The sequence below is a fragment of the Heptranchias perlo genome, chromosome 25 (assembly GCF_035084215.1).
Source record: "Heptranchias perlo isolate sHepPer1 chromosome 25, sHepPer1.hap1, whole genome shotgun sequence".
NCBI classification, from domain to species: domain Eukaryota; kingdom Metazoa; phylum Chordata; class Chondrichthyes; order Hexanchiformes; family Hexanchidae; genus Heptranchias; species Heptranchias perlo.
The window spans coordinates 11,378,830-11,399,484 of record NC_090349.1 but is presented as its reverse complement, the minus strand read 5'-3'; the positions used below and the strand labels follow the sequence as shown (position 1 = coordinate 11,399,484).

Genomic DNA, 20,655 nt, shown 5'->3' with positions numbered 1-20,655 from the left:
ACACACACACACACACACACACAAAGTAAATATATAATATGTAAACAGATGAGCACTCCCACACTCCATGCCAACTCACAACTCCCATCTCCCACAGCAGATTCCCACGCATCGCTGTGAGGTTCCAGGCTTGAAATTTTTTTTTCTGAAACTTTAAAAAAAAGTTAATTTAGGCAGCAACTGGGGAGCTAAAATTGGCTTCAACACCACTGTGCCTTGGAGGATAAAAATTAGCCTGTGAAGTGGGGAAAAGATCGGGTTCGACTGTGATGCCCCTTATAGTAAAATAACCCGCGGAGACTCGGTGTTCAGGCTCCACATGAAGAATGGCCACGTGGGAGAGGGATGAAGGGATGCTGCTGCCCATGGAACAGCAAGAGCCAGCACCTTGAGCAGAGGAGGGGGAAACCAAATAAACCATCCTGATCTACAAGAACTTTGGAGTACACTTATATCTATACCATCTGGGCATTAAGCATTGCCTGGGTAGAGTGCAGAGACGAGAATTGGGCGGAGAAGATGATACACCTGTTACAAACGGGTTCTGTTAATGACGTGCAATCTCCCCGCCAGATTTCTCTCTCTGTGCTCCACCCAGGTGGTAAATAAGATCAACATCAACTAGCATTTCTATAGTGCCTTTAACGCAGTAAAACATCCCAAGCTGCTTCACAGGAGCGTTATCAGACAAAACTTTGACTCCGGGCCACATAAAGAGATATTAGGACAGGAAGTAGGTTTTAAGGAGCGATTTAAAGGAGGCGAGAAAGGTGGAGAGGTTTAGGGAGGGAATTCTAGAGCTTAGGGCCTAGGCAGCCAAAGGCACGACCGCCAGTGGTGGAGCGATGAAAATGGGGGATGCGTAAGAGGCCAGAATTGCACGAGCGCAGAGATCTCGGAGGGTTGTAGGACCGGAGGAGGTCACAGATATAGGGAGGGGCGAGGCCATGGAAGAATTTGAACACGAGGATAAGATTAGGATCAAAACTGAAGTGTTGTCAGACCGGCAGCCAATGTAGGTCAAACAGCACAGGGGTGATGGGTGAACGGGACTTGGTGCGAGTTAGGATATGGGCAGTGGAGTTTTGGATGAGCTCAAGTTTACAGAGTGTGGAATGTGGGAAGCCGGCCAGGAGAGTATTGGAATAGGCGAGTCTGGAGGTAACAAAGGCATGGGTGAGGATTTCAGCATCAGATGGGCTGAGGCAGGGCCTGAGATGAGTGATATTATGGAGGTGGAAACTTTACCTTACTGAGAACTCAGATCAACTATCACTAACTCAAAAATATTAAGTCACTGACCATAATTTGCGAACATTTCATCATGCGATACCAATACATGTCTGTGCACATGCTACGAGGCCTCTAGTGTAGAACTATTTGTTTAATAAAGGTGTGCCTCACCATCTCCTTCGCCTCCTGCTTCAGCTCCTCACTCAGTTTCTTCGTCGACTCCTCTTGAGTCCGGATCCGTTCTCTCAGGGTCAGTGTTTCTTCATGCATAGCCTGAGTAAGACAGAGTAGGCATCAGGTGCAAATATTGCAACCTCCCCCCACTAGCAGCATTACTATGGACTGCAGTGAGTGAGATCTTAACCGGCTTCTTTTTTATAAACACTATACGCTTTTACTCAGTATTTCCCCCATGACAAAAATGAGCTTTTTTTGTGGGTTGAATTTTGAGTTTATATAGTCTTATTACAAGAAGCATACACAATAGGTTAATTGTGGTTTTCTGTCAGTTGGGTCTGCATTGCAAAGAAAATACACATTACATTATAGCAGATAAAGCCCAATTAATCTGCAGGGCAGGGGTCTCTCTGAAACAAAGGTGTTCTCATGTTAACGCAGGCTGAGTCCAGTTATGATCAACGAGGGGACAGACATCATTGCTACTGTGAAGGATTGGCGGTTCTTTTTACACTGATAAGGGAAATGCAGCCTTTTGTTTCAATATAACCTCAAAGTCCCGTGTGCCACCTTGAACACCGATCAAAGAATCAGACTCCAGCCTAGGGTAGTGGATTTGATTGACAGCTATGTCTGAGATCTTTGAGAAGGGGGCAGGGTCACTGATTGGCTATCATCCTCGTTGACAGACAGCTCTGCCCTGATAGAATTAAATTGGGTGTCACGCAGGAATCTACTGAGTGTTGTAGTCTTGCAGGCAACAGCCTAAGAGCTGTGTTTTTAAAAAAGGTTTTGGCCAGATTAAGGCCATGTAAACTTCTATTTAAAGTCTATGGCCTTGATATTAGACCCCCCGCCACCACGGGTGGGAGAGGGGGGTTAAAAATGTAAAAACGGGGAACGTGTCCCCGACCTGCTGCGTAGGCACCTGCCGCCATTTTCACGGCGACAATTTTGTGGCATGCGAGTGACCTGCTGTGGAGAGGCGGGATACTACATTAACATATTTAAATCAGGCTCCTACTGTGCCGTTGGGAGCCTGATTTAAATTTAACAGTCGCAGCATGAGTTTCCCAAGGCTCGGTTATGATCAACGAGGGGACAAACAACCCCTGCCCTGCAGATTAATTGGGCTTTATCTGCTATAATGTAGTGTATTTTCTTTGCAATGCAGACCCAACTCACAGAAAACCACAATTAACCTATTGTGTATGCTTCTTGTAATATAAACTAAAAATTCAACCCACAAAAAAAGCTCATTTTTGTCATGGGGGAAATGCTTTTACTCAGCATTTCCCCCATAGTGTTTATAAAAAAGAACCCAGTTAAGATCTCACACCTGCAGCCTATAGTAATGCTGCTAGTGGAGGGAGGTTACAATATGGCCTCCTCCTCCCTTCCCAAGCCCCGATCTCCAACCTTCCCCCCTTCCGATTGCCGTGGTTCGTCCCCAAGGGTCTCTGGCTGCGGCCTCCTGCCGCTGGCTTTCCCACCTGGCAGCTGGCCAGCCTGTCAATTTGGCAGGCTAAGGGGTGGGAGACGGAAGAAACAAACTATAAAGAGGTCCTGCCCATAAATATCGGGGCCTATGGTTCTGAAAACCCAGTGTAAGTGCTGAGATCCACCCACCTTTGACCTCCGACACTTACCTGCCAGGGGTCAAGGGACATCACCTAATTTAAATAATGGTGGAGGGGGCACTATGAGATTGCGGTTTATGGCATCATGTCCAGCAGGTGCTGGGCTCTCCCCAGAAAGATGTTTCCATGCTGTCCATTGACCTGCATTACACGGGGGCTGAAGGAAAAGCCACAAATAAATCCCTCCTCATCAGGCCCAGAGTTGAGAGATACACTGATTCACAGAAAGTGACGGGGGTCCATTAGATAGAAATGGATGTAAAAGATACTCTCCGCCCTTGGCAGTCAAACCCACCTGCAGCTTCTTCACGTGTTTCTCTGCCTCTTGGGTGAGCAGCAGCTCTTGATCTTTCAGTGTCTGTGCTCTTTCCTCTTCAAATTTTGTCTTCAGCTGGGGGGGTGGGGGGGGGGGGAGGAGGGGAGAAAAGTCCATAAATCCATTCAACCTGTTCAACACACCACCCACCCTGCTAGAGTTTTCCCTGTAAATATTTTACTTGACTTCCCTCTTTTTTTGGGGGTCCAATTTCCATCCATTCACATGGGCAAAAAAATCTAGCCCAGTCTAAATCTCCTGCCCACACCCCACCTCCCCTTGATCTGACTTCTTGGAGGTTTGCAAAAATTAGTTAGGGTCTCTGATTTTCTTAACCTACTGATTGATCTCTCAGTCTCCCCTCTCCCCCATATACTCACTACTATCACAGTTAATATCAATTTTTAAAAAATATATTAATTCTCAGGATGTGGGCATCGCTGGCAAGGCAGTTGCTGTTGCCCATGTCCCTAGTTGGCCTGAGAAGGTGGTGGTCCCTCTTGAATGTAGCAGTTTGATACGACTGATTGACTTGCTAGGCCACTTCAGAGGGCAGTTAAGAATCAACCACGTTGGTGTGGGATTGGAGTCACATATAGACCCGACTGAGTAAGGACGGCAGGTTTCCTTCCCTAAAGGACATTAGTGAACCAGTTGGGTTCTTAGCCACTCAGTTATAAAAACAATCACTATGGTGACTAGGGATGCGCAATAAACACAGCCATTCCGCAGTCACCCACATAACGAAAATAAATTTAAAGTGGCTAGGTATAGAGGGGCAGTGTGAAGGAATGGGTGCAGCTCGCTCACCTATCGCATAAGACACAGTTGGTTAGGGTTAGGGTTACGGTTTCCAAGGGAATAGGGGAAAAAAATGAAATAAATGCACAGCATCAAAAAGCAATGTAAAAAACCAGGGACATTCTCAAAAAGATAATCCTAGACTGAAATCTCTTTACCTCCATCAACTCCTCATCTTTCATGATCTTCAGTTCTTCTCTCACTCGGTTAATCTCCGACAGCTGAAATATACGCAAGAGAAATGTTACTGAGCATTACCAGCTGATACTGATGCCAAGCACCAGCATCTGAGCCACAGACTGCAAACGAGCGTCAAGCCCCAATGGCCAAGATATAGACACCAAGCCCCAATGGCCAAGATACAGACACCAAGCCCCAATGGCCAAGATACAGACACCAAGTCCCAGTGGCCAAGATACAGACACCAAGCCCCAATGGCCAAGATACAGACACCAAGCCCCAATGGCCAAGATACAGACACCAAGCCCCAGTGGCCAAGATACAGACACCAAGCCCCAGTGGCCAAGATACAGACACCAAGCCCCAATGGCCAAGATACAGACACCAAGCCCCAATGGCCAAGATACAGACACCAAGCCCCAATGGCCAAGATACAGACACCAAGCCCCAATGGCCAAGATACAGACACCAAGCCCCAGTGGCCAAGATACAGACACCAAGCCCCAATGGCCAAGATACAGACACCAAGCCCCAATGGCCAAGATACAGACACCAAGCCCCAGTGGCCAAGATACAGACACCAAGCCCCAGTGGCCAAGATACAGACACCAAGCCCCAATGGCCAAGATACAGACACCAAGCCCCAATGGCCAAGATACAGACACCAAGCCCCAATGGCCAAGATACAAACACCAAGCCCCAGTGGCCAAGATACAGACACCAAGCCCCAATGGCCAAGATACAGACACCAAGCCCCAATGGCCAAGATACAGACACCAAGCCCCAATGGCCAAGATACAGACACCAAGCCCCAATGGCCAAGATACAGACACCAAGCCCCAATGGCCAAGATACAGACACCAAGCCCCAATGGCCAAGATACAGACACCAAGCCCCAATGGCCAAGATACAGACACCAAGCCCCAGTGGCCAAGATACAGACACCAAGCCCCAATGGCCAAGATACAGACACCAAGCCCCAATGGCCAAGATACAGACACCAAGCCCCAATGGCCAAGATACAGACACCAAGCCCCAATGGCCAAGATACAGACACCAAGCCCCAATGGCCAAGATACAGACACCAAGCCCCAATGGCCAAGATACAGACACCAAGCCCCAATGGCCAAGATACAGACACCAAGCCCCAGTGGCCAAGATACAGACACCAAGCCCCAGTGGCCAAGATACAGACACCAAGCCCCAGTGGCCAAGATACAGACACCAAGCCCCAATGGCCAAGATACAGATGCTGCCCCAATAGTTGAGACATGGGGCTAAGTACCAGTGGCCAAAACACTGACGCTGACCACCAACAGTTGAGGCAAGGGCACCAAGTCCCAATTCTTAAGACGCAGACACTGAGCACCAGTGGATGAGGCGCAGGCCTGAATGTCACTAGCTGAGTGTATATATATATATATATATATATATACATACACACAAAGTTTTGCTGTGACATTCACTATATATATAATATAGTGAATGTCACAGCAAAACTTTCATAAAACGCATTGATTACAGCAGGATGCGGCTGTGCATCTCTGAATCTACAGGCAGTGAGTTCCTCATCTCGGCTGGGTCATCAAGAACAAGGTGTGCAGGAGAAGCCAGGAATATCTTCTCCCCACAGGGAAGGAGAGGTGGGATGGGTACAGAACAGCACATACCAACCAACAGAGAGTGGGTCAGCTGCCTCCTCACGCAGCTTGGAGATAGTTTGTGATGGTCGGGAGAGGTGAACATACCACTAAATGGGTTAATCAGCTACAGATGAGTAGAATCTATGGCTGAACCCTGGGTCAACATAATGCACAAAGTCACCTCTGAACAGATGGGACGGAGGCCAGAGGGGTACGTTGTGGAAATGCACACTGCCCAATTGGACCTGAACCTGCCCGTATTACTGGGTTCAGATCATTATCATGGCCTGTGTGTCCCGGCAAAGGAGCAACCATTGGAATGGGCGTCAATTAAGATAGGAGAGAGATCTCACAGAAGAATTGGACACAGCAGCTAAAGTAACTAATGAATAAGTAATTTTGTTCATTATCTTGGATACGTTATCAAAAACCAGTATCAGGGCTAGTGAACACAAGCATAGGAAGTTGGCACTTAGCAGCGAGACTGATCTAAAATACAACAAAGAAAAATCCTGATTAAGAAGGGTAGAAAAGACCCAAAAACATAACAGAGAGTGAACCTGAGAAACTCCTGGTGGTTTTCCCGTATACTGATATGGAAGTGTGCACCTTCTAGGTCTCTGGCATTTAAACATCTCCTGGACACAGTACAGTCAGTCTGTGATAGAATGGCCATTTTGAATTTCTCCTGGTTTAGGATTCGGAGTCCAACACAGGACGCAGTTCCTCTGTCTTTTTTGGGGAAGTACAAAATGTTTGCAGTAGACACTGCTGTTTCCTGATTGGACAACTTTCTATCAGATCTGGTGCTTGCGGTTTGTCTTGGCTGACAACACTTCTTCCATGATAGGATCCAGACTGATCACCCCACAGAATCTTACAGGGGTACTTGTGCAATGAAGAGGGTAACTCTCTCCAATTGTCTCCAAGAACCATGTGCTTGTAGAGATGCTCCAGTCCTACAACCCTCCGAGATCTCTGCACTCCTCCAATTCTGGCCTCTTGCACATCCCTGATTTTCATCGCTCCACCACTGGCGGCCATGCCTTCAGCTGCTGCAGCCCTAGGGTCTGGAATTCCCTTGCTAAACTGCTGTGCCTCTCTACCTCTCTCACCTCCTTTAAGACGCTCCTTAAAATCTACCTCTTTGACCAAGCTTTTGGGCATCTGTCCTAATATATCTCCTTATGTGGCTGGGTGTCAAATTTTGTCTGCTAACACTACTGTGAAGCATCTTGGGATGTTTTTACTATGTTAAAGGTGCTATATAAATACAAGTTGTTGTTGTTTCTTGCAAACTTGAGTGTGAATTCCTGCAGGAGACTCCTATCCAGGTCCCAGGTTGGAAGGAGGGAAATATCCAGCAAATCATTGATGCAGGGCCTGCAGTGGTCCAGATCCACAAGAAGGTCCTTGGTGGGAGCCTTTGGATGTGAATATTGAGCAAAAGCAAGGAGACACTCTGGAGCATGATACTCAGGGCCTCTGGACAATGTTTCACAAAGGCTTCCGCACAGCATGGCTTTGCCGTAGTCCTGTTGGTTGAGTGAGGAGGTCTTTAAGAATGAAAGAAAAGGAACTCAGGGTAGTGTCCTAGGCCCAACCATCTTCAGCTGCTTCATCAATGACCTTCCCTCCATCATAAGGTCAGAAATGGGGATGTTCGCTGATTGCACAGTGTTCAGTTCCATTCGCAACCCCTCAAATAATGAAGCAGTCCGAGCCCGCATGCAGCAAGACCTGGACAACATCCAGGCTTGGGCTCATAAGTGGCAAGTAACATTCGCGCCAGACAAGTGCCAGGCAATGACCATCTCCAACAAGAGACCGTCTAACCACCTCCCCCTGACATTCAACGGCATTACCATCACCGAATCCCCCACCATCAACATCCTGGGGGTCACCATTGACCAGAAACTTAACTGGACCAGCCATATAAATACTGTGGCTACGAGAGCAGGTCAGAGGCTGGGTATTCTGCGTCGAGTGACTCACCTCCTGACTCCCCAAAGCCTTTCCACCATGTACAAGGCACAAGTCAGGAGTGTAATGGAATACTCTCCACTTGCTTGGATGAGTGCAGCTCCAACAACACTCAAGAAGCTCGACACCATCCAAGATAAAGCAGCCCGCTTGATTGGCACCCCATCCACCACACTAAACATTCACTCCCTTCACCACCGGCGCACTGTGGCTGCAGTGTGTACCATCCACAGGATGCACTGCAGCAACTCGCCAAGGCTTCTTCGACAGCACCTCCCAAACCCGCGACCTCTACCACCTAGAAGGACAAGAGCAGCAGGCACATGGGAACAACACCACCTGCACGTTCCCCTCCAAGTCACACACCATCCCGACTTGGAAATATATCGCCGTTCCTTCATTGTCGCTGGGTCAAAATCCTGGAACTCCCTTCCTAACAGCACTGTGGGAGAACCGTCACCACACGGACTGCAGCGGTTCAAGAAGGCGGCTCACCACCACCTTCTCGAGGGCAATTAGGGATGGGCAATAAATGCTGGCCTCGCCAGCGACGCCCACATCCCGTGAACGAATAAAAAAAAACTTATATTGATATAGCACCTCGTCATGGCTCTCAGAAACATCCCAAAACGTTTCACATATAATAAATGCACTGAAGTGCAGTCACTGTTATTACGTAAGTGAAATGCGGCTGCCATTTTGCACAAAAATGTCCCACAAACAGCAATGAAAGGAATGACAGGTTAAGCTATTTTTTTGGTAGAGAAGATTGTTGACCAGGAAATTGCCCTGCTCATCTTTGAATAGGGCCATGAGTTACATCATTGAGTTGCATCGAAACTACAGCACAGAAACAGGCCATTCGGCCCAACTGGTCTGTGCCGGTGTTTATGCTCCAAACAAGCCTCCTTCCACCCTTCTTTATCAGCATACCCTTCTATTCCTTTCCCCATCCATGTGCTTATCTAGCTTCCCCTTAAATGCATCCATGCTATTTGCTTCAACTGCTCCTTGTGGTAGCACATTCCACATTCTTACCACTCTTTGGGTAAAGAGTTTCTCCTGAATTCGCAATTGGATTTATTAACGACTATTTTATATTCATGACCTCTAGTTTTGGACTCCCCCACAAGTGGAAACATTTTCTCTATGTCTACCCTATCAAACCCTTTCATTATTTTAAAGACCTCTATCAGGTCACCCTTCAGCCTTCTCTTTTCTAGAGAAAAGAGCCCCAGCCTGTTCAGCCTTTCCTGATAAGGATATCCTCTCAGTTCTGGTATCATGCTTGTGATTTTTTTTTAGCACCCTGGGCTCTTTAACATCCAGCTAAATCACCGGACTGGCAGACAGGGTCTCGTCTGAAAGACGGCACCTCTGACAATGCAGCACTCCCTCACTACTACACTGAAGTGTCAGCCTAGATTATGTGCTTACGTCCGTAATGGGGTTGAACCTATGACCTTCTGACTCAGATGTGAGTGCCAAACTGGCATTTGCAAAAAAAGGATCATGGCTTCATAATTGATTCTGTAACTGCGTGCGTGTTCTGATTTTCCCCAATTACTTGTCTCCTCAAAGTATCTTCCCATCAAACAGTAGCTGTAATAGCTGGGAGTTGTAGAAAGTACAGCCATGCCAGTGTGTAGAGCAGTACACCGAAAGCCATGGATCTCCCCCGTGTCCAGAGCACAGGCTGCTGTAGTGTGGCTTTTGGTACTTGATCAGGAATTGCAGTTGACTTCAGGAAGTGCCCTGACTCAATTTAGCCAAAAGCTGTGTGGTCCTTTGGTGAACAAATCCTTCCTGGTAGCATACTGTCCTAACCCAATTAATGCTTGCTGGTATATCTGCCAGCCTGGGGCATCCATTCACTTGGACTCTCAGTCACTAGGAGCAGGGAAAGACTGAATTGCAGTCGTTGTGTTGAGAGCTGGTGTGCTATTAAAGGGTTGGTGGACTCTGTACCTACAGTGGGGTTAGAGGTTGTGTATGTTGGCTCAGACTTTTCTGATGGTGGTCCATAGAAATGTGGCCAAGGGGGAATTCCATGAAAATGAACTGTTTTGGTTTGTGCGAGGTCTGGAGGAAGGATTCCCCTCCAGGGTCAGGGTCACTGGAGCCAGTACACTGAGGCTTTGAGTGATGGCCTTTGTATATTTGGAGCTTTGGTTTAACAATGGACCCTCAGGTAATTCATCATTAAATTCCTCCACTTCCTCCTCACTATCCTGATGCTAAAGGCCATACCCAACCCTCTCAGATGAGTGTAATGTTGTGCCCTAGTCCCTGGTATGCTAATGTTCCTGGTCATGTGTTTTGGCCTGTGCCATTTCCTCTCTATATAAGGCTCTTCTATGCAGTACAGGCTTGGCTGCTGGTGTTAGTCTCTGAGCTCACAGCTTTTCTTTTGTTTGCTTGTACAAAAAGGAGCCTACATAATATTTTCTGGAGGTATCCCCTCATACCAGGGATGAGGGACTTTGGTTATGTGGAGAGACTGGAGAAGCTGGAGTTGTTCTGCTTATAGCAGAAAAGGTTAAGGGGAAAATTAATAGAAGTGTTCAAAATTATGAAGGGTTTTGATGGAGTAAATAAGAAGAAACTGTTTCCACTGACACGAGGGTCGGTAACCAGAGGTCACAGATTTAAGATAATTGGCATTAGAACCAGAGGGGAGATGAGGAGAATTTTTTTTACGTAGCGAGTTGTTATGATCTGGAATGCACTGCCTGAAAGGGCGGTGGAAGCAGATTCAATAGTAACTTTCAAAAGGGAATTGGATAAATACTTGAAAAAGAAAAATTGGCAGGGCAATTGGGGAAAGAGTAGGGGGAGTAGGACTAATTGGATAGCTCCTTCGAAGAGCCGACACAAGCACGATGGGCTGAGTGGCCTCCTTCTGTGCTGTATGATTCGATGAGGTTGGTCACCATGAGCAACCTTAGGCACCTGGGAAACTTGAAAAAAGAAAATCTGGACAGGCCGGATTAATTAACAAACTAAAGTCCATCTAATCTATTCTTGTAGAGAGGCTGACAACTTTGCCCCAAACGTTTGGTGCTGAGAGATCAATGAATCGATGGCTGGGGAGAATGGACTGGTGGAGTGGGGCAGGTCCAGGGGGCTTTAAACGACACGCGAACGGGAGCTCACGTGTCGCACTACCTGCACCGTCACGATTACACGTTTACGCGCACGCTCAGTAAACGGTTTCTCCAGAATCATTAACGCGGTCTCATTACCTGTTCCCATTGCTTTTCCACAGTGGTTACTGCCAGCTGCCGCTCGTGCTCCTTTCTCAGAGTCTCCATGGCGGAGAGCTGCGCCTCCTTCTCCTCCCTCAGCACCACCACGGTCTCCCTCAGCCTCAACTGCTCCATTTCCATCTCCGACAGGATCTCCTGCAGGGCGTTGACCTTCAGGTCACGTTCCGTCAGCTGCATCGAGAGCTCACGAACACGGTTTAAGTTGTTGGAGTTTGAGTCAGCTCTCTGTCAAATTTTAAGACAAGGTAAGACTGTTCTCAGTATGGCAGGAAGGTCTGCCGGCAGTAGTCATGAACTCTTTATCAAGGGTTATAATCCATCGAGTTACATCAAAACTACAGCACAATAACAGGCCATTCGGCCCAACTGGTCTATGCTGGCATTTATGCTCCATATGAGCCTCTTCACTCCCTACTTCATCTCACCCTATCAGGATTCCTTTCATGTGCTTAGCCAGCTTCCCCTTAAATGCTATTTGCCTCAACTACTCCTTGTGGTAGCACATTTCACATTCTTACCACTCTTTGGGTAAAGACGTTTCTCCTGAATGCCCTATTGGAATATATTAACGACTATTTTATATTTATGACCCCTAGTTTTCGACTCTCCCACAAGTGGAAACATTTTCTTTATGTCTACCCTATCATTATCTTAAAGACCTCTATCAGGTCACCCCTCAGCCTTCTCTTTTCTAGAGAAAAGAACCCCAGCCTGTTCACCCTTTCCTGATAAGTGTATCCTCTCAGTTCTGGTATCATCCTTGTGAATCTTTTTTGCACCCTCTCCAATGCTTCTATAATGCATCCTATAATATGGAGATCAGATACTGTGCACAGTACTCCAAGTGTGGTCCAACCAAGATTCTATACAAGTTTAACATAAGTTCTTTGCGCTTTAATTCTATTCCTCTAGAAATGAACCCCAGTGCTTAATTTGCCTTTTTTATGGCCTTATTAATCTGCATCACTTTTAATTACTTAAAGATGTAATAGAAAGACATTTAGAGAATGAAAATTTAACAAAGAATAGTCATCACGGATTTCAGAAGGGAAAGTCATGCTCGACCAACCTTATTAAATTCTTTGAAGAAGTAACATGGCTTTCCTACCACCGCCATTGAGCTAACTGGTCTGTAGTTCCTGGACATGTTCTAGCTCTCTTTTTAAATATAGAAATAACATTAGCTATGTCTTGCTTGAGACAAAAATTACTTTTAGTGATTTGTGTATCTGTACCCCTAGATCCCTCTGTTCCTCTATCCCATTTAGACTCTTATTATCCAAGCAGTATGCGGCCTCCTTATTCTTCCTACCAAAATGCACCACCTCACACTTATCTATATTAAAATTCGTTTGCCAATTACATGTCCATTTTGCACGTTTATTAATGTCCTCTTGCATTTTGACGCATTCTTCCTTTGTATTAACTGCACCCCCCAATTTGGTGTCGTCTGCAAATTTTGAAATTGTATTTCCGATTCCCAAATCCAAATCGTTAATGTAAATTGTGAACAAGAGTGGTCCCAGCACCAATCCCTGTGGAACACCACTTCCCACCTTTTGCCAGTCTGAGTAACTACCCTTAACACCTACTCTCTGTTTTGTAGCCAGTTTGCTATCCATTCTGCTACCTGTCCCCTGACTCCACAAGCTCTGACCTTAGTCATGAGTCTACAAGTCTTATCGAAAGCCTTTTGAAAATCCAAATATATTACATCTACTACATTACCCTTGTCTACTCTTTCTGTTACTTCTTCAAAGAATTCAGTAAGGTTGGTCAAGCATGACTTTCCCTTCTGAAATCCGTGCTGACTATTCTTTATTATATTTGCGTTTCTAAGTGTTTTTCTATTACATCTTTGAGTAAAGATTCCATTATCTTTCCTACCACTGCCATTAAGCTAATGTTCCCTAGATATGTTCTATTTCCCTTTTTAAATATAGGAATAACATTAGCTGTGTCTTGCTTGAGAGCCGCCCTAAAGCAAGGCTCCAAAACCCTGTACCAAGGACTAACGGGACAAGGGGCTGTGCTCACCATCACCAGATGGACACAGATCAGGGAGGCCATTCAATCCATCTGACCTCATCCAAATACATTTTGAAAGAGTCTAAGGTTTTCGACCCCACTGCCCTACCCTGCAGATCATTCCGAGTGTTGATCATTATTTTTGAGAAGAAGTTCCTCCTGACAACTGTCTTAAATTGTCCTTTCACCAGTTTGCATCTTCACCCCCTTGTTCTGGGATCCTGGCTTAGCTCAAAGGGTTGCTTCCTATTAACCTCAACACACCGTTCAATATCTTGTGTTCTCCTATACAGTCCCTTCTCAGTCACCTACTTTCAAATCGATAGCCGCAGATGCTCTCACCTTTCCTCCAACTCAATCCTTTGACACCAGATCAGCCTTTTCTCTACAGCACCTCTGTGGCCTGACTGTTTCCCTTACATCTTAATATTTTACACAGGCTTTGATTTCAAATGTGACATCTTGGGCAATTGATGAGTGGAGGCCTGGGACTTGCCCACTGAAGAGAAGGGAACTATAGTGCTGGTAGCTCTATTACAACTAGAGGTGATGCAGGTTTAATAGAGTCCTTTCACACACTCTTATGTAGTCCCTTGAGTTTAGGAGATTGAGGGGTGATCTGATCGAGGTGTTTAAAATGTTAAAAGGATTCGATCTGGTAGATAGAGAGAAACTATTTCCTCAGATGGGGGAAATCAAGAACGAGGGGACATAATCTAAAATTAGAGCTGGGCCATTTAGGAGCAAAATCAGGAAACACTTTTTCACAAAAAGGGTAATAGAAATCTAGAATTCTCTGCCCCAAAAGGCTGTGGATGCTGGGGGACAATTGGGGCTTTCAAGATTGAGATTGATAGATTCTTGTTAGGTAAGGGTATCACGGGATATATCACTGTATGACATACAGATCTAATTGAATGGCAGAGCAGACTTGAGGGACTGAATGACCAATCTAGTTCCTATGCTCTATAATAGCCCTGGCTCCCAGTAACATTCCCTCACTGAACAGACAGGGAAGAGGGAACAGCACTGAAATCCCAGCTCTGCAATGTCCCACAACCAAGAGAGATGTGAATGGAGATCTAGAAAAACACATGCAGTGGTTTCTGGGCTATGTTACGATTACCATTGATTTGGACTAAGCACCATTAAAGATAGGAACAAAAACAGAGCAAGGAGCAAAGGAGGTCGCTTCTCTCACACTCCATGAGATGCTGGCCATTCATTTAGATTTGAAGTTATTTGGCAGTGTTTGTGTTCACCTCGGCCTGCAGGCTCCTCTCCAGCTCCCTGACCTGCGACTCCACACTTCTGTTTTTCTCCAGTAATTGAGTGACCTCCGCTGTCCTCTGCTCCAGTCTCAACTGAGACTTTTCCAGTTGCTGTAAAAAAAAGGAAAGCCAGAAGAGTGGAGAAACGTCCAGACACTGGAGGAAGTCATTGAGCTCATGAAGGTGATGCATGTCAGGACTGGGGCAGTCAGCTTCGACTGTCCAAACTCACGTTTTCTCTACACTACTCAAGTAATTCCAGATCGAGTACAGGGTTAGTTACAGAATACACCGCTCCATGAAGCCATTCCCAGGTCAGGTGCAACACCAGGTGAGATGCAGAGTTACCGCCCAAAAGGACGCCCATGTTCATTGCATTTGGCTCTTCACAGTCAGATTTTATTCTCGATTACAATGTATGTGGGTGTGTAGTAGAGGGGCTTAAATAAACACAAGTGAGAAGATCCCAGGGGCAGATGGATCCTGCATCATTCATATTAATTGTCAGTTGAGCAGGAAATTCCATCTAGCTCACTCTACTGGGTTTCTTTGTTGAAAGTCACGCCCCCTCTCCTGAGGTATTTTCTGCCTCCCTCTTTCTTGAGCCTCCCTGCACCAGGCACCGTCCTCCAGTCAGGAGGGTGGGCAATCTACTCCCAGGCCTCTGCCAATGCCCCAATCTGCTGGTATGTTCTCCCATGCTCTGTTACTATGTTTTCACCCTGACCCATCTCCCCACTCTGCTGGTACAATCATTCCCTTCTCTGCTGGTGTCTGCTAATATGTTTCGTCACTTGACTCCAGGTTCGTTACCCAACTGTTGCACTGGTTTGTTTCCTCTTTGCTCTGCTGGTGTTTCCCCCCTCTGCTCTGCTGGTGTGTATTCCCCCTTTGCTCTGCTGATGTGTTTCCTCTTTGCTCTCCTGGTGTATTCTCCTTTGCTCTGCTGGTGTATTTCCCTCTTTGCTCTGCTGGTGTATTTCCCTCTTTGCTCTGCTGGTGTATTTCCCTCTTTGCTCTGCTGGTGTATTTCCCTCTTTGCTCTGCTGGTGTATTTCTTCTTTGCTCTGCTGGTCTATTCCCCTTTGCTCTGCTGGTGTTTCCCCCCTTTGCTCTGCTGATGTATTTCCTCTTTGCTCTGCTGATGTGTTTCCCTCTTTACTCTGCTGATGTGTTTCCTCTTTGCTCTGCTGGTCTATTCCCCTTTGCTCTGCTGGTGTATTTCCCTTTTTGCTCTGCTGATGTGTTTCCTCTTTGCTCTGCTGGTCTATTCCCCTTTACTCTGCTGATGTGTTTCCCTCTTTGCTCTGCTGGTCTATTCCCCTTTGCTCTGCTGGTGTATTTCCCTCTTTGCTCTGCTGGTTTATTCCTCTTTGCTCTGCTGGTCTATTCCCCTTTACTCTGCTGATGTGTTTCCTCTTTGCTCTGCTGGTCTATTCCCCTTTGCTCTAGAATCATAGAAAATTTACGGCACAGGAGGCCATTCGGCCCATCGTGTCCACACTGGCCGAAATTGAGCCACCCAGCCGAATCCCACTTTCCAGCACTTGCTCCATAGCCCTGTAGATCACGGCACTTCTTTTTGACCAGTCTGCCATGTGGGACCTTGTCAAAAGCCTTGCTAAAATCCATGTAGACTACATCAAATGCACTGCCCTCATCGACCCTCCTTGTTAACTCCTCAAAAAATTCAATCAAGTTAGTCAGACACGGCCTTCCTGTAACAAATCCATGCTGACTGTCCCTGATTACTCCATGCCTTTCTAAGTGACGGTTTATGAGAGAGGAAGTATTAATGGCATTAGCATCTTTGAAAATAGATAAATCACCAGGGCTGGATGAAATGTATCTCAGGCTATTAAAAGAAGCAAGGGAGGAAATAGCGGAGGTTCTGGAGGTCCCTCAGAATTGATTCCAATAATTTGCCCACCACCGAGGTTAGACTGACTGGCCTGTAATTACTCAGTCTATCCCTCGCTCCCTTTTTAAACAACCGTACAACGTTAGCAGTCCTCCAATCCTCCGGCACCACGCCTGTATCCAGTGAGGATTGGAAAATGATGGCCAGAGCCTCCGCTATTCCCTCCCTTCTCTTAACAGCCTGGGAGACATTTCATCCGGCCCTGATAATTTATCTACTTTCAAAGGTGCTAATCCCCTTAATATTTCCTCTCTCACTAAGTTTATCTCATCCAATATTTTACACTCCTCCTCCTTAACTACAAAGTCTGCATCGTCCCTCTCTTTTGTGAAGACAGTCGCAAAGTATTCATTAAGAACCAGACCCACATCTTCTGCCTCCACATATAGGTTACCTTTTTGGTCTCTAATAGACCCTACTCTTTCTTTAGTTGGTGTATTCTCCTTTGCTCTGCGGGTGTGTTTCCCCCTTTGCTCTGCGGGTGTGTTTCCCCCTTTGCTCTGCTGGTGTGTTTCCCCCTTTGCTCTGCGGGTGTGTTTCCCCCTTTGCTCTGCTGGTGTGTTTCCCCCTTTGCTCTGCTGGTGTGTTTCTCCCTTTGCTCTGCGGGTGTGTTTCCCCCTTTGCTCTGCTGGTGTGTTTCCCCCTTTGCTCTGCTGGTGTGTTTCCCCCTTTGCTCTGCTGGTGTGTTTCCCCCTTTGCTCTGAGGGTGTGTTTCTCCCTTTGCTCTGCTGGTGTGCTTCCCCCTTTGCTCTGCGGGTGTGTTTCCCCCTTTGCTCTGCTGGTGTGTTTCCCCCTTTGCTCTGCGGGTGTGTTTCCCCCTTTGCTCTGCTGGTGTGTTTCCCCCTTTGCTCTGCTGGTGTGTTTCCCCCTTTGCTCTGCTGGTGTGTTTCCCCCTTTGCTCTGCTGGTGTGTTTCCCCCTTTGCTCTGCTGGTGTGTTTCCCCCTTTGCTCTGCTGGTGTGTTTCCCCCTTTGCTCCGCTGGTGTGTTTCCCCCTTTGCTCCGCTGGTGTGTTTCCCCCTTTGCTCCGCTGGTGTGTTTCCCCCTTTGCTCCGCTGGTGTGTTTCCCCCTTTGCTCCGCTGGTGTGTTTCCCCCTTTGCTCCGCTGGTGTGTTTCTCCCTTTGCTCCGCTGGTGTGTTTCCCCCTTTGCTCTGCTGGTGTGTTTCCCCCTTTGCTCTGCTGGTGTGTTTCTCCCTTTGCTCTGTTGGTGTGTTTCTCCCTTTGCTCTGCTGGTGTGTTTCCCCCTTTGCTCTGTTGGTGTGTTTCCCCCTTTACTCTGTTGGTGTGTTTCCCCCTTTGCTCTGCTGGTGTGTTTCCCCCTTTGCTCTGCTGGTGTGTTTCCCCCTTTGCTCTGCTGGTGTGTTGCCCCCTTTGCTCTGCGGGTGTGTTGCCCCCTTTGCTCTGCTGGTGTGTTGCCCCCTTTGCTCCGCTGGTGTGTTGCCCCCTTTGCTCCGCTGGTGTGTTGCCCCCTTTGCTCCGCTGGTGTGTTTCCCCCTTTGCTCTGCTGGTGTGTTGCCCCCTTTGCTCCGTTGGTGTGTTTCCCCCTTTGCTCTGCTGGTGTGTTTCCCCCTTTGCTCTGCTGGTGTGTTTCCCCCTTTGCTCCGCTGGTGTGTTTCCCCCTTTGCTCCGCTGGTGTGTTTCCCCCTTTGCTCCGCTGGTGTGTTTCCCCCTTTGCTCCGCTGGTGTGTTTCTCCCTTTGCTCCGCTGGTGTGTTTCCCCCTTTGCTCTGCTGGTGTGTTTCCCCCTTTGCTCTGCTGGTGTGTTTCTCCCTTTGCTCTGTTGGTGTGTTTCTCCCTTTGCTCTGCTGGTGTGTTTCCCCCTTTGCTCTGTTGGTGTGTTTCCCCCTTTACTCTGTTGGTGTGTTTCCCCCTTTGCTCTGCTGGTGTGTTTCCCCCTTTGCTCTGCTGGTGTGTTTCCCCCTTTGCTCTGCTGGTGTGTTGCCCCCTTTGCTCTGCGGGTGTGTTGCCCCCTTTGCTCTGCTGGTGTGTTGCCCCCTTTGCTCCGTTGGTGTGTTTCCCCCTTTGCTCCGCTGGTGTGTTGCCCCCTTTGCTCCGCTGGTGTGTTTCCCCCTTTGCTCTGCTGGTGTGTTGCCCCCTTTGCTCCGTTGGTGTGTTTCCCCCTTTGCTCTGCTGGTGTGTTTCCCCCTTTGCTCTGCTGGTGTGTTGCCCCCTTTGCTCTGCGGGTGTGTTGCCCCCTTTGCTCTGCTGGTGTGTTTCCCCCTTTGCTCCGCTGGTGTGTTGCCCCCTTTGCTCCGCTGGTGTGTTTCCCCCTTTGCTCTGCTGGTGTGTTGCCCCCTTTGCTCCGTTGGTGTGTTTCCCCCTTTGCTCTGCTGGTGTGTTTCCCCCTTTGCTCTGCTGGTGTGTTTCCCCCTTTGCTCTGCTGGTGTGTTTCCCCCTTTGCTCTGCGGGTGTGTTTCCCCCTTTGCTCTGCGGGTGTGTTTCCCCCTTTGCTCTGCGGGTGTGTTTCCCCCTTTGCTCTGCGGGTGTGTTTCCCCCTTTGCTCTGCTGGTGTGTTTCCCACTAACTCCACTGATGTATTTTCCTCTTGCTCTGTTGGTGAGTTACTCCTGCCCCCACTCTGCTGGTATTTTTTCACCCCAGTTCTTTCTACTCTTCTTCTGAGGTAGAAAGTTCTCCTACTTGATGCAGTTCCTCGCTCCTGACTCTGGTGCTCCGCTGCTCCGTCAACAACTCATCTTTCGTGCTCTTGAGCTGTCGCTCCAACTCCTGATGCTCCAGGAAGGACAGGCTGCCCTCCAGCTGCAGCAGATGTGCCCTTAAGTTATCACACTCCAGGATGAGTGACGTGACCTGTGGGAGGGGAGGAGAAACGAAGACACAAAAGGGTAAAAATTGCACAACCTCGGGGAGGGGGGGAACACAACTGGGGCTCGATTCCAGTGCAGGGTGTAATATGGGGCAGATCCGAATCTACTGAGTTGTCATCCCAAATTAACCAAGAGATTGCACTCCAAGGGGGCTGGTGCTACTTCTGTCTCCCCCATTACGACCCTCGGGCAATGTGGAGGCATCGGGACAGGGGTTCGTTCCTATGCTTGAGCGGGGCTTCCGTCTGCAGCACCCCTGAGAGGCCCAGAGGGGCCTGCATCTGCTGAGAGCAGCAGTAGGGCTTGTTTTGGGTTTGGTGAAGGCCCCCACCTAAAGAGAATGAAGTCGCCCCTCTGTTTCCTGAGGAGGATCAAAATAATTCTGATGAAGATTGTCTTTGGGCCCCTAGGACGCCTCTTTCTCCCAGCGGTTTGGTGACACTTTGAGATCCTCTGCTTCAATGGGCCGGGGCCTCTGTTGCACTGCTACAGGCATGGGAGCCCACCGTGAATATATAAATAACTCCAGTCCCAGAACTTGGGACGAGATCATTGGCAGATCACAGCAGCAGGGGCAAGGGTCACGGAGGCTGGGGGAAGGGTCATGCCAATGGGGGAGAAGGATCACGAAGGCTGGGGGGAGAAGGGTCAAGGCGATCGGGGGGAAGGGTCATGGCGGCTGGGGGGGGAAGGGTCACGGAGGCTGGGGGGGGGGGGAAGGGTCACGGAGGCTGGTGGGGGGAAGGGTCACGGTAGCGGAGGGGAGGTGGAAGGAAGGGGAGGGGGGGAAGTCTCACTGGGTTGCACTTCCGTCAGATCCACCGGTTCTGCACATTTTCTACTCTCAAGACTCACTAACTCCAGACCATTGGTGTGGAGATGCCGGTGATGACTGGGGTTGACAATTGTAAACAATTTTACAACACCAAGTTATAGTCCAGCAATTTTATTTTAAATTTACAAGCTTTCGGAGACTTCCTCCTTCCTCAGGTAAATGTTTTACCTGAGGAAGGAGGAAGTCTCCGAAAGCTTGTAAATTTAAAATAAAATTGCTGGACTATAACTTGGTGTTGTAAAATTGTTTACAATTTCCAGACCATTGGGGTGATTTGTAAAGAAGAGCTGGTGCTGTCCAGCACTGCAGGTGAATCCAGAGGGAATTGCAGCCACTCGGTGATGGCAAAGAAATGGCAGGAGGACAGGAAGGAAGCAACACGGAGAGAGCAGGGGAACAGCAGAGTGATGAAAGGAACAAGAAAGGGAAACAGCAAAAGTGGAGAGACAGCAGGGAAATAGACAAGAAATAGCAGAGAGATAGCACAGAGTGGCAGAGAGAAGAAACAGAAGGAAGGAGGTCGAGAAGAACA

At 47.9% G+C, this 20,655-nt stretch overlaps 1 protein-coding gene across 1 annotated transcript in view; it reads right to left on the bottom strand.

The window, feature by feature from the left end:
* The window catches only part of si:ch211-102c2.8 (uncharacterized), a 107,285-nt gene that overhangs the window by 30,537 nt on the left and 56,093 nt on the right, over positions 1-20,655 (bottom strand). The window contains exons 13-18 of the mRNA XM_068005606.1: positions 19,101-19,271; positions 14,533-14,652; positions 11,219-11,467; positions 4,326-4,388; positions 3,346-3,441; positions 1,405-1,506 (exon numbers count right to left, since the gene is read on the bottom strand). Coding sequence (XP_067861707.1) covers positions 1,405-1,506; positions 3,346-3,441; positions 4,326-4,388; positions 11,219-11,467; positions 14,533-14,652; positions 19,101-19,271 — 801 coding nt within the window. The remainder of the gene's footprint in view (positions 1-1,404; positions 1,507-3,345; positions 3,442-4,325; positions 4,389-11,218; positions 11,468-14,532; positions 14,653-19,100; positions 19,272-20,655) is intronic.